The following is a 26,689-nucleotide window of genomic DNA, read 5'->3' as shown; positions in this document are numbered from 1 at the left end:
TTAATTATTAATAATGAAAATACAGTGTTAGAATGCAAGTACCACAAAAGCGAGTTATGTTTCTATCAATAATATATTTTTTATACAAATATCAAATTCCTAACATTATATGCTTAAGGAATACATTTATCGAACAACTATTCTATACCTTGGTGATCATTAATAGTTATTTTAAAAAAAGAATGTTTTAAAAAGGTGGATTTACCCCCTTTGATCTACCAAAGAAATGAATAAAAATTAAATGTGGATTATACTAATATTTCTTAGTCAAAATACCGTGGGCAAAAAACAGGATATGATTTCAAGATTATGATTTCAGGATCTTCTCCTATTTAACATTTGGCATTTGATTAGAGACCAGTATCAAGTAATGATTTTTCAGATGTGTATCACTTTTGCATACATAGAAATAAATCTTGGATAATCATAAATTAATCTGGTAGGAGCATATTTCAGGAATATGATTATATTAAAACGAATATATTTACAATTAAGTAAAGTCATCAAATACTAAAATAGGATTCATGATAAGGGCATATTCAATCCATTAAAATATAACATACACAATGTATGATCATTTTAAAATATAATTTCCATGCCTTTTCCATATACTTTTTTTGACACGAAAATATGGAATGGAAATCTCTACTTACCAAAAATTAGAGAAAGGAGCATGAAGGTGGCCAAAAGGAATATGGAGAAGATATAAGAAAATTAAAAGTGGGTACTAAAACAACCAAGGTTGCATTAAATAAATATCATAAATGCAAATAAATATAAAGTGTAATAATATTTATGCATTATCAGTGTAAAGATTTATATACAATATATCATTCATCATTCATTTGAATTATTTTTTCCAAAGAATCAATGATAATTAAGTATGAATAGTAAATAATGCAATGACGATATATAAAACTCATACACAGTCCATACATCATTTTTAGTGGAAGTATAAATGTAGAAATTATTATATGGTATAAGGTTAATGCATCATTATTATATTGGTAATGCATTAATACCTTAAAATTAATAATTTTTTCAAATCAACAATAAAAATAAGAAAATGATATTTCTCCTACTTATTCTATTACCTACAAAGAAATTACATATGTCATATGATATGATAATATAGTAGGAAGATATAATATTATTAGTAAAAATATGATTGAAATGATTAGCAGTAGACTATTATAATTTATCGGTGCAAATGAAGGAGTTCAACTCCAACCAGTAACGGTTGGAGATTCTGACCTTTCACTTGTTTGAGCCCAGAAGCAAGCCACTTTAAGGCATAGTTTGGCTGTTTCAGGTCCTGGTTTGTCATATACTCATATCTGGTTATTAACGTCATAGATCATTTAAAAATGTAATATTTATTCACTATTAATATAAAAATTTATATATAATCAGTTATACTATTTATTATTCATTTGTATTACTTTTTTAAATATTATGGGTAAATTCTTTTTTTCTCCAATTTAATCAACCGTAGCATATATTTCTAAAATATTGATAATACGAAAAAACCTAATGCAATACTAGTTGTCATGATGCAGTTTTGACAATTCCCAACACACTAATTTATTAGCATATATCTTTAGTGAAACCAAATTTAAAACTCTCCATATACTTAGAGGATCTTCATTCATACATTCTTATGATATTCTTATTAAAATAAGAACATTTTTCACAAATTTATTAATATGGTATTTTTATTTCTTAGCAACCCTCTTTATCCTTATAAGAACATTCTTATGCTTATTCTTATAAGAAATTGTGACTCCAAAATATAGAAAGAAAGAGAAATCATTTATTATTATAAAATATGAAAGTTTGAGTATGTTATGTAACTCAAATAAAAATAAAAATAATATTTATTATTGTGAATAAAAATTATTTGTTATTATTAATTTATTTATGAGGATATATAATAAATTGTAAAATAATATATAAAATTCAACTAATGAAATTGATATGCTACACGTATCTAATATTCTTTATCCCTTTTCTTATTCATTTATTTATTTTATTTTTTCACACATCATTCTATTATATTTTCATCCATGCATGGAATTCTGCTCCAACTGAAACACTACCAACAAGAGAGAAAGAGAAAAGGTCATAGTTTCCTCTGATTGTTCTTCTGGGTCTGTTCAAACCTGCGATTAGTAGCAACCCATCTTTTCAAAATTTGATCTTTTCTTCTTTTCCATTGCTAAAATTTAAGCTTGGGAAACGAGAATTAATGGGTATCTCTTCTCATGTACTTGTGCCTTTTGTGTGGGTCTAATCTTGTACTTATAGAACTATCACATCTGAACTCTTTGATTCTCTTCTGATCATAAAGCTTCGTGATCTGTTTCCTGAACTTGATCTGAATTTTGTCATTTACCCCTATTTCTCTCTCTCATCCTCTTTTGGAACATGATCATGGAAAGTGTCTAGTCCTTGAAGATTTTAGAGGTAAGTGTTATAGTTTGTTGATCTTGTTTTTTTTTATGTTATATACATTTGGATCAGATTCATATAGATCAATTAATCATCAATCAATGGAGGAGAGGAAGTTTGTGTGCAAGTATTGTAGCAAGAGGTTCCCTTGTGGAAAATCATTGGGTGGACACATTAGGATACATATGAATGAACATTCAGTTCAAGCCAATGAAGAGAGAAACAATGCTGCCATGCTCAAGTTTGATGCTATGAGAAAGAAGAAGAGAGATTCATTAGGGTATGGTGATGGTGATGATGGTGATGGTGCTGATGGGAACCTCACTTATGGCTTGAGAGAGAACCCCAAGAAAACAATGAGGTTTGTGCATTCCAATGGCACTAATAATGTGCAGCAACAACTTGACAAGTTCTGCAAAGAATGTGGGAAAGGTTTCCCATCATTGAAAGCTCTTTGTGGTCACATGGCTTGTCACTCAGAGAAAGAGAAGCAGAAATTGGTTTTGGATAGTGAATCTGATACTGAGACCAATTCTGCTCCAAGGAGATCCAAGAGAATGAGGTTCAAGGACAATAGCAACAACAACAACAACAATAATCACCTTTCTTCTTCTTTGGCAAATGGATCTTCTCCTGTATCAGAGGTTGAGCAGGAACAAGAAGAGGTTGCTAGGTGTTTAATGATGTTGTCCAAAGACACTAGATACTATAGTGGTCGTTTTGGTTTGTTTGCTGAGTCTTCTGACAACAATTCTATTGTTGTAGAGGCAAAATCACCTTCTCCTAATACAAAGTTCACTATAAAAAATGGTAAGAATTCTGTGCCTAATGCTTATGAATTTGTGGATAAGAAGCTGCAAAATGGTAAGAAGTTGAAGTCTGCTGAGATTGGTTCTGATTACGATAATTCAGATTCGGGTTACTTCAGTTATGGTCCTAAAAAGATAGACTCAGCTGATTCAAATGGTGGATTTTTTAGGACTCAAGTTCAGTCTTCTAAAGTGGTAGACATGGCTGGGTTTGAGGACTATGATGTTGAATTGAGCAAGGAGTTTAGCAGAGGAAGAAGCATAAGCACTGAATTTAAGAAATTAGTGCATGAGGATTTGGAAAATGGCAGAGAAGATGGAGCTACAATGAGGTCTGATTCAAAGAAGAGACTTATCTATGATTCTCTTGGTTCAAAGAATGTTGCAAATGGTTTCAACAATGATGAAATGTATAAGCATGGTAGAAAAGGGTTGAAGTATGAGTCCTTGAACACTGAAATACAAAATGTTTATGAAGATGATTCGGCATACGAGAGTGACGAAAACAGCTCCGACAGTGATTCCTATACTGCTGCAAAGTCTCACAAAATTAAGGCCCTCAATGGGAAAAAGTCCAGCAAGGGGAAGAACAAGAAGAAGAAGCTGAAGTCAAAGAAAATCAAGGAACATGAGTGTCCAATCTGCAACAGAATTTTCAAGTCAGGCCAAGCCTTAGGAGGTCACAAAAGGTCCCATTTTGTTGGAGGTTCTGAAGAAAACACCCTTGTGATTAGGCCAGCTGGTGCTGCTCCAGCTCCTTGCTTAATTGATCTCAATCTACCTGCTCCAGTTGATGAATAGGAAAATGATGATCCTTGGTTTTGCACCATTTTGATGCATCTTCTGTTAAGGTAGTTGAATATGTCTGGAACTCAGAAACTTGTCTTTTATCTCTATGATGAAAGCATTATCAATGTAGAGACAATTGGGTAATTGAATTTTGTTGTTAAGGTCTTAGATCCATTATTTGGGAGGGGCAGGTAGTTGTTTTCCTATCATGTTTGTGGAGCATGACAATTTGGTAGTCTCAAAATTGTTTTTTTTTTGTTTCTTCTTCATTTATCCAAGTACAACTTTAATCTTATGAATTATATTCCTTTGTTGCAAATGTTAAGTTTACTTCATTCATATTGTCTAGCAAATTTTCACCCACCTTTGTGAATGTACAAAACATAGCTTCACTAATTGATTGCTAATACACATTATCCATGAGATAAGTATACAACAATTTTCTTGAATAATAATATATCATTCTCTGACCTATATTAGGTGGGAGAGTCTCGTACACTGAACCATATTTTTAATGAAATATAGTTTAGAAATCAAGGTCCAAATCTCAGTTACTTTTGCAAGTTGTGATTTGTCTTTTAGGAGGCATGATTATGTAACAAAGATTCTAGTTTCTCTCCCTCCAACTGTAATCAAAGCTTGCTTTTTTGTTACGTATGTTTGATCTAAAGAAAGGCGAGGAACCACAACCTTTCAAGAGTGCTATGATTTATGTTAAAAACAATAAAGAGTAGTCCTTGGAGGTGGGAGAAGCAAGTCCAAATGTTAAAGGTAGTGGAATTCTTAAAGATAAGTACACAATTTATATTTTAAACTTAGCTACAGTAAAATGTGTCGTGCCTAAGTGTAGTGCCTTAAAGTCCTTTAACATTGATAGAGTTGAGCACTATGGTCAACTCATCATGCCCGTGATATATGCAGCCTCTAATAGAAGAAGAGGCTGCTTGGTTCACTCACAAATATTTTTTCTGTTTAACTAATCCTAATCCTTTTGATTTGAAAAGGTGTAAGCTGTTTTTTTAGTATAATTATCCCATGATCTCATGACTAAAGAATTAACCAGTTTCAAGGTACATGGTTGAATCTTCCAATGTTTATAAGAATTAAATTAACTTTTTGGTCTACTGGGGTCGAGTGAGACCTTATACCACTAAACCAACGTTTTGTTAGTAAGGCCTTGCTGGATCCCAAAATGATCAAAAAAATAAAAAATAAAAAATAAAATATTTATTGGGAGAAGCAGTCACACATCTCAACAAAAATTAGTTCATTATCTATAGGAGGAAGAGATAGATATCAATGGTTATACCTAAAGAAAAAGTACAAGGTGGATGTTAGATTATTCTTGAGGTTGAAGATAGTTTATAGAACTATGAGGAAACAAGATTCTTTATTATTGAAGAAGGAAAAAATTGTGGGTTGAGGTAGTTGTAAGGTTGCCTACCAGTTAAGGTAGCAAATGTTATAATTGCCCCATATGTACCTTTCTAACACATAGTTCTTTATAGCATGAGAATTTGAATACTTTTTTCTTCATGCCAATTCCTTTAAATATATTGTTACCTATATTCAAATTTTCACTCATGAGAGGACCACTTCTATGCTATTAGTTCTTGGTCACATGTGGGCTCAATAAGGTAGAATCCTTAGGCACTCAAGAAGAATAAAAAATGTATACCAACAGAATTATATGCTCATTTGGGCTATGGAATCATTGCTGGGAAATAACCATAAAAGTGTGCCTTAATTGTGCTAATTGATTGATGATTAATTAAGAGATGGGTAGAAAATTTTATGCTCTTTTACATCAATTGAGAAATTCAATTAAATGGTGAAAGTCATGAAACAAAATTCTTCTTGGTTTGGCAATTTTTGGTCATACACGCATTTGTAATATTTTATTCGTAGTTAGTTTGAAATGGAAAAAAAGTACTGAAAAAATTGGTCAGATTTCTGGTTTTGCTATGTGAAAATGAAGATGAAGAATAACACTGCTTGTAGTTCAGACTCATATATGATGTTTTTAATGAAGGACAAGTGTTGTCTCTATTCCACAAAATAAATGCTAAGCTTGCAATTTTTCTGACTTTGTTCTTGCTTAGCTAGGACAAAAATGTGAATAGTGACGGTCTAGATTATCTTGGCCAGCATCACAAATCACAAAGCCATTTTGCTTTCTTAATTTATTCAATTAATTGACTTAAGTTATCAAAAATTCACACTTTGGAATCAGGATTAGAACAATTGATTCTTCTAAATGGAACAATTTTCAGTGCTGATATAAGATGAGTGGAGCATGTGTGAGTAACCCATTTGTAGAAAAAGCATTATCTCAGTGTTAATGTCTCATGAAGAAAAGGTCACACGGTATGTGCATACTTTTGAGGCTGAAGATGAGTTGTTAGTTCACAATGAATGTGTATTTTTTCAATTTTTATTATTTCTCTTTCATTTCATTTTGCATTTTTTCAACAAGCTGGGGTGATTGCTACTTTTTACTGTTTTTTTTATAAAGAAGGGTATCCCTCGGTTTTGGAAGAAATAATATTTCCCATTTATGTTATGAAATTATAGCTAGGTCACTAGTTTTGTATATAATATATAGTTTAAAATTTATTCACCGGGTAAAAAAATTTATGCTATCAGTATGTCACCCATCATTAATTTGTGTTACTTTTATTTGAAAGTTAATTATGGTTAATATATCAATAGTTATTGATTTGATGACAATATAATATATACATATTAAATCCTAATACATAATGTAAATAAACACATTCATTACTCACATCTATGTAAATTTTATAATAAAATTAATAATTATGCCCACTTGCAAAACTACACTCTAAAAATCTATCAAGTATGCAGAGATACCCAAAGGAATTTGGTTAAAAAGAAGTATTTGGGAAATTTAAATAGGCTCTCTTGCATAAAATTAGCTTTGATGCCATAAGACTGTAGTTAAAAGCGTTGTAAACTGTGAGACTATACCTGATACTTATATAATCATGTATCCTGTACAATTGGAACTAGAGTGTAATATTTATATATAGATAATATAAAAATTTATATACAATTTATATATTATGTATTATTTATTTGTATTAATTTTATTTAAGAGTGAATAATAATTAAAATGAATAATAACTAATATAATGATAGTATAAAAAACTCTTATATTATTGGTATATATATCTACTATAAAACTATCGGTAAGACTCACTACTCAAGTAATATATTTTGTTAAATGATACACGTCATTTTCCAATACAAAATTACTTTTCACCTTCCTTAAACAATGTCCCCGTACCACTTGTTAACATTCTCCAATATTTAATGAAGTTTGGTTATACAATTGGTCATAGAGACTCACCAATTGATGATTGATTAAATAAAAGTAGAAATGAGTTTATATGTGATAATACATGGAGCCCATTTCTCAAAGATATATATAGGTTGCATATAATACAACTCAATGGAATTCCATAATTAAAAATGTTTTGAGGTGATTAGGTCAATTGGAACCATATTCAGAGCTTCCTTGCTACATGCCAAGTATGAAAACAAATCCCCTTTATTAAAAGTTTTCGATGTCCTTATACCAACCTAATATAATTTTGTCTAATAATAAATAACACATCACATTTAATTTTTCAAATTGTCATATTAATACATTTAGGTATTTGACAAAATATCATTAAGTTGGTATAGAGACATTAAAACTTTTGATATACAAGATTTGAATTTAGGAAGTATATGGGCTTGAAGTGATCCGTTCCACGTGGGGATACAAAATAGTTAAACCGCTAAGTGAGTAAGGAATCAGAAATTATCGATTTGAATAGGTTCTAAGGAAAAAAAATCATTCAATTCAAATAAAGATAAATTTATCTTTGGTTGGAATTGGATTCAATTTATTGTATCTGTTTAAAAAAAATCAGATATTGGAGCCAAACACAACCTAGGTGGTGATTAGTGTGTGATACTCCTTTTACAATGTGTTTGGCTATACGATTTGATTAAACTCTCTTCTTAAACATGTATATTAAAATGAGTTTAAAATCTGTGCATTGACAGTGTAAAGTTTTTTATATTGTCAGCATATTATTCACCATTAATTTGTATTACTGTCAGTGTATACATATTAAATCCTATTAAAATTAGTTAGTAAGAGTTTACATAATATTTTTATAAAATGTTTACATAAGCTTATTTTCATTTAAAAAATTATAGGATCTTTCAAACACACTCTTAGAGAACTTATTATATGTCCATTGAACTACAGTCAAAATTTTCTATACAGCAGTTACTTGTATCAGCAACTATACAAGCAAGATGTTCACAAATGTTTGCACTAACCATGAACTGAGTAAGAAACAATTTATTATTTTATGCGAATAAAATTTCAATTCATTACAGATTTGTATGGGCTCATTTATTGCTTTAAAAAATAAAAGGGGGTATGCTCAAATTAATCATAAATAAGTTACTAAGATTACTCAATTGTCTGAGATTAAAATTTTTAAATGGTTAAAGATCCACTCAAAATGGATGAAGAAAATATGTTTTTTTTTTTGGACATTTGGCATTGTGTGTGGCAAAATTAAAATAATGATACGTTGTCCTAAACCATATTCCACATTATGTCATGCACTAATAAGAAAATGATAATGATATAAGTAGGTAGACACTATTAAATTCTTTTACGTGATTTATCAGTTGGCTAATGAAAGAATATCATGTCTCGAAGATATGTCTATTGTTTATGCTCACCTATATTAACAATTGGTATTAAATTAAAGTCAATGATTTGGTTGTGATGAATATGGAGACTAGATAGTAATTAATGGGCCCATGTAGGTAAATTCTTTCTTAAAATGTGAAGGCCCTAGACGGTGTCTTCCAAGTTCCAATGTAGATGATGAAAGACACTGATATAAGTATTAGAAAAGCATGAGTTGATGTAGAGCTGAAATAGGCTCTTAATTAATGACTTAGTTGAATACTCAAAAGGCTTTCATATGAGGCGAGTATAGTGTTTTATGGAGGACTCATATGTGGGAAAGAGATTGATATAATTCCAAATATGTCTAACCTAAGTCTCACATATAAGGAATATAATTTGAGAATCATAAAAGTGGATTCACACATGAAGTTAATAAAGGCATTAATGTTTTTGCCAATATGTTATTTGAAGGTCATTTATGTGGTTTCTTACTTGGTCCAACTCATGGTCTTAGAATGCTCTCAATGACTATGGTTGAAGGGTTCCTGTAGCAATGATGCTCAGAGTATGTCACTTATGGTTACATGTTGGTCAAAGAAAATTCACAATTTAGTGGTAGAAGGATGCTAATGATTATGACAAAGGGTGAATTTCCTATCAAACTTAGACCTCTCATCTATTGAAATATGAACAAAAGTCTTGTAACCAAACACTCTCATATGATTATAAGAGATATCTTTCCCTTTTCATACTCTGTCTAGAACATCTCTCTAACTCAAACGAAACGGCAAGACAAAGGTTGATCAAATCCACTTCAGTTCTCATTGCTTTATTCAAAACACTATCCAATTTTGCATGAGAGAGCATGCACACAATTCTGTCATTAATGGTACAATTCATTCTCTCTACCACTTCGTTATGCTGAAACGTCTTACAAATTGTCTTTTGAATAATTTTTATAATCAAATGTTAGTAATAGATCATATTTGAACCATCAACTTCCTTATTTCTCCACTCTTAAATCCTCCACTCTAACTATTTCTTCTACTTAGGCCTAATTTCATGTTACCTGCAATACTCCTAAATGGACCCATATATTCACCATCATTATCAGCTTGAATACATTTCAGCTTCCTTCCCCTTTCTGTTTCAACACTTTCATGAAAGTCTCTAAAGACAACTAGTATATGGTCTTCAGATTTCAAAGCAAAAGCCAACACTTTAGAGTGGTCATCAATAAAAGTAACAAAATATATAGCACCACCAAGTGGTTTAAAATTGATCGTGCAAACATTAGTGTGAACTAAATCAACAATATTTGATATTCTATGAGGATTAGTATTATGAAATGAAACTCTATGCTGCCTACCAACAAAACAATGAGTACAAGTTCTAAAGAAGAACACTCCTCTCCCCACTTCTGAATCCTTGTTCATCACGTACCCAACAATATTTGCTATATATGTACTTTTTTTATAACAAGATCAGGTACTCTAACTTATATACATCATAAAGTACTTATATTAACCTTGATACATAAGTCTAATACAATCTACAGATTAATACATCACTGAGAAAAGAAAACCAAGACCAAAACACCAAAATTTAGAGGAACACCAGCAGCACCTATCAACCTGGTATAGTGATGATATCTAAAAATTGTTTTTTCCTTCTCTTCTCCCTTTCATATGCTAGAAGCCAAAAGACCCATGACCTAACTAACAGAAAATGAAAGAAGACGGGTTTGGTTCCCCTGATCAGATGGGGAAGAGATTGAGACAGTAAAAGAGTGAACAATAGCTCTATTTCTTTATTGAGAATAAGCTAATACAAAAGAGTGATATTCTATGTATTTATGAATGAAGGAAAAGCTCTATATGTAGCCTATGGAAGCTAACTAACTTACAATAGAATTAACAGAATTAACTATCTTTTAAAGGGGGAGAAAAGGGTAGAAGTGTAAGGTAACTTGTAGCTCAAGTAATTGGGGTGTATGGGTCAAGTTGGTAATCTGGTGCGCCAACTTGGTTGAGTGGTTTGCCTTGGTGCACGTTGATTGGTGCGTCTTCTGTGGTGCCTTGCTCGGTCAGGTTGGTGGGTGCTTAGTGTGTTGCTGATGTAGAGTGCTTGGTAAGGTTGGTGCGCCCTTGGTTTGTTGCTAATGCAGAGTGCTCGGTCAGATTGGTGTGTTGCTGGTACGTGGCTGATGCAGAGTGCTCGATCAGATTTGTGCGCTGTTGGTGCGTGGTTGATGCAGAGTGCTCGATCAGATTTGTGCATTGCTGGGGCGTGGCTGATGCGTGTTTCTCGGTCAGGTTGGTGTGTCGCTGGTGCGAGGCTGATGCGGGTTTCATGGTCAGGTTGGTGTATTGCTGGTGCGTGTCTGATATGGGAATCTCGGTCAGGTTTAAGTGTGATCCTCGGTTAAGTTGTGATGTTTGGTCTAATACATCCCCCCCCCACACACACACACACAAGCTGGGGCACATATGTTTATGAGACCAAGCTTAAGGTGGATATAGGTGTATTCTTTGTTGCCAAGGGGTTTGGTTAAGGCATCAGCTAGTTGTAGTTGAGAAGGAACAAGAAGGAGTTTGATGAGGCCTCTGCCGTGTTGTTCTCTGATAGTGTGGTAGTTCATGTCGATGTGTTTGGTCCTTTCATGAAAAACGGGATTTGAGGCAATGTGTAAAGTAGATTGGTTGTCACAATAAGGGCTTGCTGTTTGTGATGGTTGGAGATGCAGATCAGCTAAGATATAGTTCGACCATTTGATTTCACATGTTGTCAGAGCCATTGCTCTATATTCTGCTTCACAGGAGCTTCTAGACATGGTTTTCTGCTTCTAGGATTTCTAGGAGATCAAGGGAGTTGCCTAAGTAGATGCAATATCCTGAAACAGACTTCCTTGTCTCAGGGCATGATGCCCAATCACTGTCACTATAGGCTTTGATGTGTAAGGTGGAGGATGCTGAGTAGAATACGCCTAGAGCAGGTATACATTTGATGTATTTGATTACTCTGATGGCAGCAGCATGATGCATAGTAGTTGGTGATGCCATGAATTGGGCCAGCTGGTTAACAGCAAAGGAGATATATGGCCTTGTATTGGTGAGGTAGATTAATCTACCAATCATTCTTCTGTATGCAGAAGCATCGTGGTAAGGTGTGCTTGAATCTTGGGATAAGTGAGTGTCATGTAGCATTGGAGTTGGGGCTGGTTTGTAACCTAAAAGACATGCATTAGAAACAATTTTCAGGGCATATTTTCTTTAATTTATGGAGATACCCTTGTTAGTTCTAGCAATTTCAAAACCAAGAAAGTATATAAGGGGTCCTAGATCTTTAGCTTGAAAAGTATTATGAGGTTGGTCTTTGTATGGGAAGATTAGTTCATAAAAGATGACATCTCTGCTTACTTCTAAGGATCTGGAGTTGAGATGTAGGACTATGTAACCTTTGGTGTCCTCTTTGTAATCTAGGAAAACACATTTGGTGGCTCTTGGGTCAAGCTTGCTTCTAAAATGGGCTAGGGTGCTAGTGAAGTAGAGAGAGCCAAATACCTTTAACTGGTTCAATTGAGGTTTCTGGTTGTATAGTTTTTCATGAGGGGAATGGTTTTGCAAGACATGTGTAGGGAGTAAGTTGATGATATAGGTTGCATGTCTTATGGCATAGGGCATATATAGTTTAGGAACTTGGCTTTGAGTGAGAAGGACTCTGGCTACATTCAACATGCGTTGGTGCTTTCTTTCCACCACATTGTTTTGCTGAGGTGTGTATCTGCAAGAGGTTTGGTGCTTTATGCCTCTTGCTGAATAAAATTTGGGTATGGAGAATTCTCCTTCGTTGTCACTCCTTATGGCCTTAACCTTTATGAAAAATTGGGTCTCTCTTAGGATAATGAAGTCTTGGAGAGTTTTTGAGGCTTCCCCTTTAGACTTTAAACAAAAAATCCAGGTATACCTAGAATGATCATCCACAATAGTCAAGAAATATCTATCATTATGAACAAAAAAAATAGCAATTGGTCCCCAAATATCCACATGAATTAAATCAAAGATTCGCATAGAATGTATATCACTAATAGGAAAAGCTAATTTCTTCTACTTAGCAAAGTGGCATGTATCACAAGGGTGTTTCATATTAAAATTAATTTTAGGAAAGCTGCTTTTAATAGTGTGCATACAAGACTCAGAGGCATGTGCCAGTCTAAGGTGCCATAGTATAGAAGAGTCACTTTTAACAGTATTAAGGGCATGTGTCTGCATGGTGCTCTTCATGACATAAAGTCCATGTGATAAGCTAGCTATACCAATCATCCTTAAAGATTGTCTTTCCTGGATCTTGCAAAACAAGTCATCAAATGTTAGGACATAGGGCAATTGTGAGGTTAGTTTAAGTATAGAGAGCAAATTATAATTGAAGCTGGGTAGATATAGCACATCTTGAAGTATTAAGTCTTGGTTTATTGGAACAGTGCCTGAAATGTGTGTGATGAGTTGAGAATCATTAGGCAGCTTAACATTTATTGGTTTAACAATCTTGAAAGATGTAAATAAGGATAAGGAAGAGGCAATATGATCAGTGGCACCACTGTCCACAATCCAAGTAGTATATTGATATATGAGTTTAGGGGTACCTTTACTGCATTCATCGTGCAGGGTTGGACCAGTGGTGCTAGCAGAGAGGACATTTGATGTATCTTTTGCAGAAATCGTCCCACTTGGTTGTGGCATGTTGACAAGGCCTTTGAATTGTTCTTGGCTCAGGCCAAAGACTGTCTCATTGTTATTACTCTTTTGCTCCATGTCTTGCTCAGTGTTGCTCGCAGAGATGCAATTAGCTTGTTCAGCTCTGCTTGATGGGAAATTAGCAGGGAATCCATGGGTCTTATAACACGTTTCTATGGTGTGGCCTGTCCTCTTGCAATGAGTGCAGAATTTGCCAGTGCTTGAAGGTCTTGTCCATGTTCCTCTATTGCTTGATCCGTAGTTCCCTCTGCCTGAGTTTGAATTGGATGGTGTTCTTCCTGAATTGTATGTGGTATACCTCTCATTATTAGGTGTTCTTCAAGATGAGCCCCCCTTTTCCAGTTGGTTCCTAGTGCCATTGCTTTTAATTCAGATTACTGGTCCTGTAGTTGGCCTTCTTATTGAGTTACCAGTGATGCACAACTAACTTTTTCAGCTAAAAGTCTAAAGTTCATAAAGGAATTTTTTTGGACAAATCTGAAGTTCAAAAAGGATTAAACAATGAACTAAAATATACACCATCTTATCATTATCTAATAAAATGGGTGTCACCTTCAATACATCTATGGGGTCGATATTAATGAAAACATTTTTTAACCATTTATATCAATTCATTCTTAAAAGACATTAAAAGGGGGAAAACAAGTATGATAGATTGATAGCTATTTTAGCCTTAGAAAATAATTGGTTTCTTAAATATAATACAAGGGGATTGATTCTTGTTTTTGTGTATAAAATGATTTTGTTCATAAATGTAAATTATTTCTATAATCTCAAGACCTTAAGGGTTAGTTTGGGAGTTGGATTTTGGAGAGGAAGGAAGGGAAATGGAAGGTTTGAGAGTCATCTCACAAGTGTATTTCGTGGCTCCCAAGCTTTTTCTTTCTCTCTCTTCCCCTCCAAAATCTAACTCCCAAACTAACCCTAAGAGGCATTAGTCTCCCTCTACGTAGGCCATTGGATGGCACTCTTAATGCATATTGTTAAATATATGGCTACACATGTATTGCAGCAGTATGCACTATTGTGTGGGCACAGTTTGTGTCATTATTGTTATGGTAGTTATGTTTGTGGTTTGTATTTTACTTTTTTTACCTTTACTTAATTGGTTGATTAAGTAACTACCAATCTTCATTAGATGTAAATATTCTGCACTTTGCCATTGTGCAGAATTAATTAATGATCAATAATAAAAAACTAAATATCTTCTTCCTCTTGACTCTCTCAATTTCTTTATTCTTCTCTTTGCTGAATTCTTAAGATGGTATCAGAGCTACTCAAAAGGAAAGCTCTGCTACAGACTCACTTATGGCCAGATCAAAAGATCAAGTTGAAATTGAAGGCAATCTACATGTTCACTGGTGTTGGATCAATTGTTTTAGAAATTTATGTTACAAGTGATGTGTTTCCGTAGATAAGAAAAATGTCCAAATACATTATGCTGAAACAATGGTTAGCTTTGCATTTATTCTATTTGTTTTATCTTGGATCATATTGTGCCATATTTACTTTCCATTTTGGATTTCATGGTTATATGTGGTTTCTTGGTTGGTGTCAAGCAAATTATACCAAACCAAAAGCTTCCTTTACTGAAGAACGGGTACAAGGAAAAGTTTTAAGAATCTTGATGAGATGAGGCTAATTGTTCTTTCAGTTTTGTTAGAAGCTGCTCCTTTTTCCTGCAATATCAGTTTTGTTTCCTCAAGATCTTGCATTGAGTCTCTACTTGATTCGACAGGACTTTCTGGATCCTCATGCATATACACGTGCTGATATATAACTTCAGAACAATAAGAATGATCATCACCACCATGACTCCATAGCTCATTCAAACAGTGAAGGCTCAATAAACCATTCTATATTTTTCTCAATTTTTTTATAGTTATTCTTGAGCAAAAATTGTTCATATTTCATCATATTATTCTCTTATATTCTTGAAGCATAAATTGCTTATATTTCTCTAAATTCTCTCTTATTATTCTTGAGCAAAAAAATGCTCTTATTTCTCTCTTGGTCAAGAAACCAAAATGGTATTCTTGAACAATAATATCATTTTGATTATTTAATCTTCTTCATGTTGTGTTGGTTCTTGATGAACAATATATTACTTTCAACTTATTTTCTTCTAAGAATTCACCTATTAATTCTCTTAGCACAACCTTGATAATTTCATGTACTATATTTTCTTCTATCTCTTAAATAAAGAGATATGACTCTCACATTTGCCCTTGCTAAAAGATAAGGAGAATGAATGCTCTACTTGTTTGTTGTTCTTGGCTTGTTCCCCTCAAAGCCTGCATAAACTCTTCTCTTTGTAACCTTTGAACTACAGCAACATCATCATCTTGACCAGTTACTATAAAATGTGCTTTTCTTGCTTCAACTTCTTGTGGAAATAGAAGCTATATTGTATTTCACATAGTGATATTCACAGTGCAAGATCATCCATTGCTTATTAGTTGCCTACATGTGATGGAAGTTTCACAGATTGGGTTCAACTTTTGGATCTTCTTTCCCAATGCTATATGTGCTCTAGTATTGAATTTCTCCAACTTGAGGAGACAGTTAAATATATGGCTATATACAGTGTTGTATGTATTTCAACAATATACACTACTATATGGATTATTGTATAGTTATGGTAGTTGGGTTTGTCGTTTGTATTTTACTTTTTTACCTTTACTTAATTGGTTGATTAAGTAACTATTAATCCTCATTAGATGTATATATTCTGCATTTTGCCATTGTGCAGAATTAATTCATGATCAATAACAAAAAGCTAGATATCTTCTTCCTCTGGATTCTCAATTTCTTTATTTCTTCTCTTTACTGGATTCTTAAGACATATGATAGGGTGAAGTAAACAACAGAATATAACTATATAAATTCTTATACAAATATAAAAGAGAATCTCACATATTAGGATATAAATGAGCTTTTATGATATGTCTCCCATGAGCACTAAAGAGATCGGAAGCCACTTTCATCCTTTTAAAGAAAAGAAAAGTTCACTCTGTAAGGTTTTAAAGTATCACATGTAAAATCAGTCATATGAAGAACGTTTTCTCTAAATTCTTAAAAGTTGCCCCCTATTATAGCACTTTAGCCTAAGAGAGATTTCTAAGTGCTAAAGAAGACAGCACCATATAAGTGGGTATTAGTAAGCTATAGTCCACTGACACAAGATCTTTAGTAATAGTAGTACCAAAGAATTTTGTAGCCACCGAGAGATATGCATGATGCTGGTTTGGTAGTGATGCACCACAAGTATCTTAAGGAAGCTAGAAGAACAGATTACCTTACCTACCCATAAATAATGCTATAACTGTATGGATATACACTAGGTTTACTTTTACTAGTGGTGGAATATGGGATGGTACATGTCCCATTTGTATCCCCATCCAATCACAAAATTTTATTTGATTAAAAGTAAAATTTATAATAATATAAATTAATATTTGTACGATATTCTATGAGATTTTATTGGCTTGGTACATGGGTACATGAATTTCTTGGGAGAGAGTATCCTTGTCAGTGGAATATGGGGTAATTTAACACACGAATATTGTCAACCCGAGATTTTCACTATTAGATAAAAATATATGAATAATTTCTTCTTCTTTTTTCTCTTGGTATTGTAGGTTTTCCTAATCTACATTAAGAAATTAATTTCTTTTAAATATAAAGTTATAAAAATATATTTTTTCTCGAATAGTTTTTTTATATGTGGTAAATGGGAAGCAACTCAACTGAAAATATATTTACATATATAAATTGTTAAAATAAAAAACTTGGTTCCTAGAACTATATATTCATTTAAGATTAAAAGTTAGTTTATGATACATGATTCTTAAAGAATCAAACAACTATACATAATGCTATTTTCTCCACACAAACTCCAAACATATATATAAATATGTTACAAAAACATTTTTTAATAGGTTCACAAAAAACTAGTTGTTTCCACACATTGTTCAGTTTCCAATCTCTGAAATCCACACATAAAGCTTCAATAACAAATCAGTTTGCAAGGCCATATAAAAATGCTAAATATTTTTCAACCTAATAAATTATTATATGATCTCAAACCAATGATTTTAACCTTATATACTTTAGGATTTTGAAGAAATACATTTAATTTAAGCTCTAAATACATTACCAATAGTGTAGATGCTGTTGAAATCATTGAGACTAGACTATATAATCATTTTCCATTTCAATTGTTCATATTTTAAAACTAAATCGCCGAAATTTTAGTTCTGTCGAGTTTAATGGTTATGCAGTTTTTGTGTTTTAATTTCCCTATAGATGATGTAAAAGTTGAAAAGATAAATAAAGTTGGATATACCATAAAATATTTCCCTCATCTGTTGCGCATTCCAGGCGGTACAATGTCTCCTAGTAGTCCTTCATCCATGGGAGTGTTGGATCCTCCAGTGTTGGATCCTCCAGCTTCTTCATCTTGTGTTTGGGAAGCCTGAGAAATACTTGTAAGAGTAGCATTATACTCTATTGGCATCTGAATAGGATAATATATATGTGATATTGAAGGAACCAAGTGGACACTGGGAAAAGCTGATTCATGACTAGTGATTCCTCCTCGTGGAAAACCAACTGTGTGATGACAGTGTTGCCCTTCATATGTAGTAATAACAATAGTTGGGTCCTCTGATGAACGCTCAACCCTTTTCTTCACCATGCATTTGATGTTTGTGCAACGATAGTAGCTCCTGCATTTGAAATACAGATTCATCACAATAATTAGCTGTTTATCTACAATAACTATAATTTATACTACATGTAAAGAGGTTTATATCACTTTTATAAATTTGAGAGGTTGCTAATATATACTTGACACAAAAAATATACCTCACATGTTATATAAGAGCCTATTTGGTTCAGGAAATCATTCTCTACTTTGATCTTATGCTTTTGTTTTTGTTAGTGATTGTAAAATTTGGTTTGATGTTGATATGTATATGAATTTTTTTTTACTAGAGACAAAATACATTGGTAATCTTTGTCCTAAAGTGGATTAGTTTTCAACTCTCTAATACCCTTGATAGTAAATACACGTAAAGAAAATTGTCATATTCCTATATAATTTTTTAAAACCATAAATAAAATAAAAACATGGATTTTCGGAGACCACACACTATTATCCTGTTTCAAATATTTCATTTCCACGTTCTCCCTTCCATTTTGTTTTCCATGCACAATCCTAAGTAAAGAATATTTAAGAAATAGATGCGACATGCATTCTAATAAGTCGAACAACTTACTAATAGTGTCTAATTAAAAAATAACTTTTATTAGCTTAGACACTATAACTGACATTTCCAGCTGGGATTAACACTCGAAGGAAATCCTGATTATAAAAAAAATAACAAATAAAAATCAACATTTTAAAAAACAATTAGAGAAGTCAAAAGTCTTCCTATAGTAGTAGTGTTGGAGATGGGGGATCCACTTACTCAAGAGTAAGTGGAAAAAAACTACTCCACATTTTAGGAAAATTTAATGATTAAGATTCACTTACTAATTTAAATCATTTAATTTTCTTAGAATGAATGACTAAGATGTAGAGTAAATTTTTTCCACTTATTTTTGGAGTAAGTGGAACCCTACCATGTACATGAATAGGAAGCATATAATTCATTTTATCTTGTTGCAGTGAGACATAATGATTATATTGTAGTCTCTTGGTAATTTTTTTAACTCAATATCATGTGTAAATTAGAAAGCTTGGAGAACTATTTAAAGAATGCGAATATACAAAATTTAACTCCCAATTTAGACCTTTTATCATGTTTGTCATATTTAATTTTCTTCCCCTATATATATTATATGAATGCAGTGTCTTATGTTTTGAATATTGTGTATGTATGATTATCTTGTATCTCGTCTAGTGTCCATGTCTCTTAGCAAATATATAATGTGTGAAAGTAATGATTAAGGAACTGAATGTAATAAGATGTTTTTAGTGATATATTTTATTAGGAGAACCAATTTTATGTTTTTAATAAAGATATATTAGCAAAACTGATGTTATAATAGTGGAGAGTTCTTTTTACATTCTTGGAACTTTCTAAGTGTTTGTTGTAAGAATTTTAAATTTTCTTATTAGGAATGAGTGTTAAACCCATCTAAATGTCTTTCTGTTTGTTAAACTTTGTGAATGTGGTTAAGAGTATTATTTATTCTCTTAATACTCCTTTTATTTTTATAATCTGATTGGTAATATAATGAAAGGTTAAAATTTGATGAGAAGGAAGATATACACCTAGGAAATGGACTATTTTTAACTGCTTTCTGACCATACTTCCTCCATCTGTAGCCATCTTCAAGATGATCAACATCACTCTTGGTCATAAATGCAAACCGTGGCTGCCTTATACGCTTTTGCCCCTTCTTTTTACTTTTACTCCTACAAAATATGGCACATACTGTTTATCAAGATATAAAAATAGCATACGGAATATTAAAATAACAAGAAAAGTGATCTCATTAACCTAAACCAGAGACAGATGTATTGCTACAAGTTATCGATCATACACAACACAATTGTATTTGAAAATAGCAAGAATAAGCACATAGACATGTTTGGGAGCATTAGTTAGAACAACTACCCTTAATTAAGATAGACAATGTTCACATTATTCTTGGATTTAAATGAATTCTATGAGGACATAAGATGAAGCAAATACCATGTGGTAGACATTGAACTTAAGACAACAATAATCTCTTCCAAATTAATGAAGAGATAAGACAAATACTATAAAAACAAAAGAAAAAGTAACATGTAAAGACATTTTTATCCTTTTATATATAATAAAATATCATGTTTGCTATTGAAAATACGAAAAACAAATAATTGTTTCTCCATTAATAAAGATAATCCTTGTTCACACCATACTAAGAGGATGGAATAGAAAATAAAAAGCATTGAGTTATTGCCATTTATTACAAGTGTCATTATGTGTTGGCATAACTCTCAAATAATTATGGTGGATAACAAACTTAAGTAGACTTTGTAGGTTAGCATCAACTAATATAATGGAAAAAAAAGATAAGTGTCCTCAAATATTTTAATGATAGTTAATTACAAGCCTCACTTTATACCAGTGTTGTGGAAATCAGATTGTACTAGACAGTCTGATTGTTGACCGGACTTGAAAACAACTTTGATTTACCGTCTTAACTGAGTGAGGATTGGACCGTTTTGAACCGGAGAAATTCCGGTCTGATCGTGTTAAACCTGATTAAACTAAATTAACTCGGAAAGTAAATCGGATGGTTCACTTAAAAATCTAAAAATGGAACACTACTTTAGTCTTTTGTTTCACTTCAGTCCAAAAAAAGATAAAGAGATATTACTTCAATGTAATTATATATGATTATTAATTATATAAAATTTTACATTTATATATAATTATATATCTATAAATAAAAAGTATTAATTATGTATAAAATCGTCAAACCAAACAGTTTAACCTGTTAAACCTAGTATGAGATCGCTTCCGATTTGACGTCCTGCTCAGGTTTCACAACATTACTTTACACCAGGCCAAAATTTTAAATCAGCACTATTCAATTTTTTTGCATAAAAAATTAAAAGAAAAGAAAGCAACCGCAGACATATTTGTTAACTAAAAAAGGCCACATTGAAAGTTCTGCATGCTAGCTAGCTAGTCATCCCATAGCCAAGAAATACAACACCTTCATACACTCAAACTAAGGCCCTAAATGAAAATTAATATTCTTTTATTCAGATAAGGAAAAAAAGAAGCATTAAAAAATGAACCACAAAAAAAGAAAGAAAACAAGAGGAAAAAAGAATAAAAAAGTTGAGAGACTGGCCTGAGAACGAAAACATGCAATAATTCATTTAGGGTAAGAAACATTATGTCACTGAGTAACTTGCATTCAAATCTAATGCATGCCCAATAATTACGAGAAGAAAATGCCAGTTAATGCCGATGTTATCATATAGCAGTAAAATGAATAAGCATCGTACCTAAAAAGTAGAAACGCTGTTATGCATTGGAATGTAAAAATGACCCATAATTTGAACAAAAAAGCTGCAAGTGGTTAGATTCTTATTAATGCAGAAAACTCAAAAGCAGCATTTGCAAGTATATCATCTTATTTAAGAGAAAAACTTAACAAAAAGAAAAGTGGAGCCCAATCAATCTGATTAATATCCTATACTTTTTATGTTGCCATTATTATTCAATTAAACTAAGAGTCTAATATTTGTATGTCAGTAATTTTACGACACATCATCCACTGAAATGGAATATTTATATTTAGTAGTCACTAATCTTTAACTCGTGAAAAAAGAATAATAGTAAATAATATTTGTATAAACAACATAAAGTTTTTTACGTTATTTACATATGGGTTCTTTTTATTTAGGAATCAATAGTCATACTAATGAATTCTAGATTGAAAAATAAATTGACACTGTAAAAATATTATTAATGCATGACCTATTTTCTCTTAAAATAATAGTACAACTTTTATCATAAGATTGTGTATAATAATGACAATAATAATGCGTAAATAATGAAAACCACAAATTTATTATCATCATTATCGTTCTACTAATAATTGTAAAGCAGAAAAGAAACTGTGTGGCTTTGAGCGCGCCATTCTCGCCGCAATAACGGCGTTGCTCGTGCGCTGAAACTTCAAATACCCGAAAAGGCAAATTTTCCTTTTCACTCCAATTTTTATTTTTTTAGCCATGAATTTTCTAAATTTACAAAAAACACACTTACCAAAAAATAAATAAAAAATAGAAAACTCTCTGATTAGGAAGATTCCTGATTGTACGGACACAGATAAGTGCACTGAACCTGAAGGAGTTAGAAATGGAATGGAATTCGATACCATACTAAATTACTAACAAACAAACCACAACTTGATTCGATTTTGTTTGCTTGAATGTGAAATTCAGTTATTTTTATTCCATTTATACCCTTGTAGTTTTTATTATTTACGAATTAACCACATGGAGAAACACGCATAACACTTACACACAACACAAGTAGAGCAAAGTTGAAAGCAGTGAAGCAAGTTTTATATAATTCGTTTTCACCAACTCACGGAATCTCAGACGGCGGTTTCTCGTCAAAGACGGTGGATTTCTCCGGCGGATCCTCGCTGGAGCTCGTAGACACCGACTGGTTATTCGACCTCGACGATGTAGCTGCCACAGCAGCCGTATCAACAGGTTCAACCGAACCGGAGAACGCAGAGTGAACCGGAAGCCACAGACCGTCTGTGTCTGATCCGATCCGGTTCATTTGAACCGGGTCGATGTTCCATCCGAACTCGCTCAGTATGCTTCTGTCCCTGTCGCCAGAGTAGAAATAAGAACCGTCGGAGTCATCGACGCCGAGTGGCCAGCTCGAATCGCCGGCGAACTCAGCGGTTGTTTCAGGATCGAAAGGTGCTCGCGGTGCTTTATCTTTATTTTCTTCCATACATGGAGTGTATGCGTGAATTATATATGAAAAAGGATTCGTTCAATCTGGTTTTTTGAAACCAAAGTGATTTCCAGGAAAGTGAATGATTTTGAGGGAAAACGAAGAGAGAGAGAGAGAGACAAAGAAAGCGAGGGAGAGAGGAGAGAGAAAATTAGGGTTTATTATGTGTTGGTGATGAGGAAGAAGGGACGCGTTAGTTTTTGAAGTTTATGAAAGAGTTTGAAAGGGTTGTCTCATCAATATACAGTACAATAGGGAGAGAGAGAGTGAAAATTATTGATTAATTTCAAATTTTAACAATATTTATATTTTTATAACTTTTAAATATTATTTTTTAATGGGTTGGAATAGAGTATATTATTTTGGACTTATTATCTTTTTGCTGTCACTAATTCAATTATACTATGGTGTTTAAATAAATATATATTGTTGAGAGAAATATTAACAAGTGTTTTTAGGACACTATTTACTAAGTAAAATGAAAATGTTGTATAGTGAAATGTTAATTTAAACAAAATGTTAGACTTATTTTATATTCCTTAAAAACTTGTTTCTACAATACTTGTTAACACAATTCTTTCATAAAAATAAATTTTAATTCAATAGAAAATTTGGATGACATCTTCTAAAATGAACAAAATAAAATTTGAAAAAAAATATAGTCCATGAGATATTGTATGTCCATTCTTATTTTTAATGATGATCATAGTGTTGTGTTCTTGTTCAATACTTAAATACTTGACATTTTAGGAGAATTAATCTAAAATCACATTCAAATTTAATGAATTTGGATTCTCAAAAGTATGATTAGCTTAAATGAGACTATTCAATTAATGAGGTAAGGTGTGTTGATTGATATTTATTTGTTGGTCTGATTTTTCGATAAGACTTAAATTCAATTCCTACTTAAAAATAAAGAAACATGTATTATTTAAAAAAATAACTTTTTTTGTAATAAAATTTCTAAGAAATAATATTTTTAAAAATAATTTCAACAAAATCTATGATTAAAATTTTGTAAAAGGATTTATTAAACAAAACTCATCTAAAAAAGATTTATAAATAAAACGGAAAGGAGATAACTTAGAAGAATGAGAGTCAACTATAATTGTGGTCTCGGGACACGCGGAAGAATGATTGGATCAGGATGATAACCCGTGTTCCTCGGCCTCCTGTACTGTTAACCAAGGTATTGAATTTAAGTTGCATATTTAAATAATAAAATTAATATTGTTTAAACAATATTTTGTCAAAAACATTTAACAAGCGTGAGTACTATTTATTGTTTGTCAATATTCAGAATAATCACGTATAAATTAGTCTTAATTTTGTTTTGTTTTATTTTCTGAATTTTATTTAATTATCAGGTATAAGAGATATTATAATCATTAACAAACCAAGAGTTAAAATTTGATTTAAGGTTCATATAAAATTGTATATTATTCAAAAAAAGATAACACATCATTAACTGACCTCTTTTTATTCCCATTTAATATAAAACTTTATTAATCACTTTAGTAATAGAGTATATGCTACTTTAATTTTTTTATTTAATTTTTTTTACACTATTAATCTATTATTTATCATTTATGTGTCAACCATCATTGATTATTAAATAAGTAATACATATGAATGATGAATAGAACATGTAAAAAACTTAACATCAATAGTGGGGGAGTTTTAAACTCAAAAGTTTTAAGTTTATGCATTTGATTATGGAATCATGGTAAGGAGTTTGAGTATTTCATATAAGATCACAGGTAGAAACCTATATCAACTGAAGAAATTGTTTCTATTAATGGAGAAGCAAGTGATTGTTTTTACATATATTTTCAATGACAAAAATATAATTTTATGGTAAACAAAAAGATAAAAATGTTATCACGTGTTACTTTTTGCATATTATTATGTAATATTTACATCTCCATTAATGAAGAGGATCCGTACTCATATTAACCAGGTAGCAAAAAGATATATTTATGGACTATGGTACTTCACCTGGTGGACCCTTTTGCTCAAGTTTCTTAATTTACAATTTCTCATTCACCTTAAATCCGTGACTACGAAATTTTGATTTCGGGTTAAATATGGTCTCTATTTTGTTTTTAGCTTTTGACTTGTTTTCTAATTCGGTAGGTATGGATACATAATTCGTAAACATTATGGACTATTTTTGTCTTGCCAATGTTGTGGAAAGGCTCCTTTCATAGGCAAACCCTAACCTACTTACAATAACTCATCTCATAATGTAGAAATAAAAGGGCAGCCAATTACTAAATAGTTCTAATTAATAAATGGATACATAATCACAAAGTTATAAGGTATGGACAAATTACTTGCCTTCACGTATCTTAAAAGGAAATTTCATCCATGTGAAGATTTTTTTTAATGTATGTGGGTGCAATAACATAACATTTTTCATTGATAAAAAAGAGGAAACAAAATTACAAAAGGAAATTGAAAATGTTGAATTTTTCGCTCAACGAGTCATTGATGTCGTTGAGTGAGGATCCCTCACTAAGCAAAAGCACTTAGCGAGATTTCTACAACTTACTTTTTAGGACTCGATGACGAAGTTGTGTTCGTTGAGCAAGAATTCCAGATTCGTTAAGCGAGTTAGAAGGCTCATTGGATTTTGACCTAAGGAGGAATGTATACATATCATAAATTCCATTCAAATTAGATTTTGACCGAAGTTTTCTGCTTATATAGCCCATTGTTGTTTTGATTATATTTATTGGTGTAATAATCCTTTAATTAAGGTTACTTTAGGCTAAGCTTATTTTTGTCCATTTTGCATATTTGGTTGAGCATCCCTTATCAATTTTAAGGTATAAAAGATATGTAAGTAAGAGAGGTAGAAAGAAAAAAACAAATATATGGGCTTATAGAAAGAGATATACGGTTAAAGATAAGAAGGATATAAAGAAAGATAAGATGTGAAATGTATTGTATGATATGATATTTTATTAGTGAAGTTTTTGCTGTTTTTGCAAAGACATCTCACTTTATCATAAACGAGAGGTGAAGGGAAGAACGAACACTTGAGGCAGTAGAAGGAAAGTAAGTGGTTGGAATAATTCATGTTTTTGTTTTTTTTTGTACCACCGAGGATATTCTTTTACTTTTTGGATAACGAATTAATCTTCTTCTGGTTTTGTGGCTGTCTCTCCCAATAAATGTCGCTCACGGAAATCAAAACCTTAACATTTTTGCCATCCTGCAGATCTAACAAAACCTACACCACTAGACCAATATCTTCATAACAATTCATTCTTTGTTTGAGTTAATATTAATAACATCTTTTGATGAATGGAACTTTCCAAAAATGAAATCGATTTTATAGTGGTTGGCCTACCATTACGGCAACCAAATTTGGTAACACACAGTATTATAGATTTGGTTATGAAATCTGAAAAATTCACTAGGGTACATAAAAATATACCACGATGCAATGCACCAATTTAATTGCTTTAATGCAATGTCGTTAGGTGCGTAGACAGAATTTAATCCCAAATCTAAATCTGATTAAGTGTTAAAATCCTACCCTTAGTGGAAGGATATGATTCGGTGAAACTAAGAATTTGTTTTCAAGCCACACATGCTTCACACAAAAAATGATGTTTTGAGTTAATGACACTAGCACTATAGTGAGGCTAGATTTTT

General features: G+C 32.0%; 2 protein-coding genes across 2 annotated transcripts; one reads left to right on the top strand and one right to left on the bottom strand.

The window, feature by feature from the left end:
* On the top strand, positions 2,021-4,318 carry LOC109355996. Its single transcript, XM_019599310.1, has one exon. It carries the CDS (start codon positions 2,502-2,504, stop codon positions 4,059-4,061), a length of 1,560 nt encoding a protein of 519 aa, XP_019454855.1. The 5' UTR covers positions 2,021-2,501; the 3' UTR covers positions 4,062-4,318.
* On the bottom strand, positions 17,779-23,238 carry LOC109356062 (probable WRKY transcription factor 57). Its single transcript, XM_019599392.1, has 3 exons — positions 22,641-23,238; positions 19,813-19,956; positions 17,779-18,259 (listed from the first exon to the last, which is right to left on the bottom strand). Exons 1-3 carry the CDS (start codon positions 23,018-23,020, stop codon positions 17,893-17,895), a joined length of 891 nt encoding a protein of 296 aa, XP_019454937.1. The 5' UTR covers positions 23,021-23,238; the 3' UTR covers positions 17,779-17,892.

Source organism: Lupinus angustifolius, chromosome LG09, assembly GCF_001865875.1.
Source record: "Lupinus angustifolius cultivar Tanjil chromosome LG09, LupAngTanjil_v1.0, whole genome shotgun sequence".
Classification (NCBI taxonomy): Eukaryota; Viridiplantae; Streptophyta; class Magnoliopsida; order Fabales; family Fabaceae; genus Lupinus; species Lupinus angustifolius.
The sequence above is the reverse complement of the archived record's forward strand: the minus strand, read 5'-3'. Positions and strand labels throughout refer to the sequence as shown.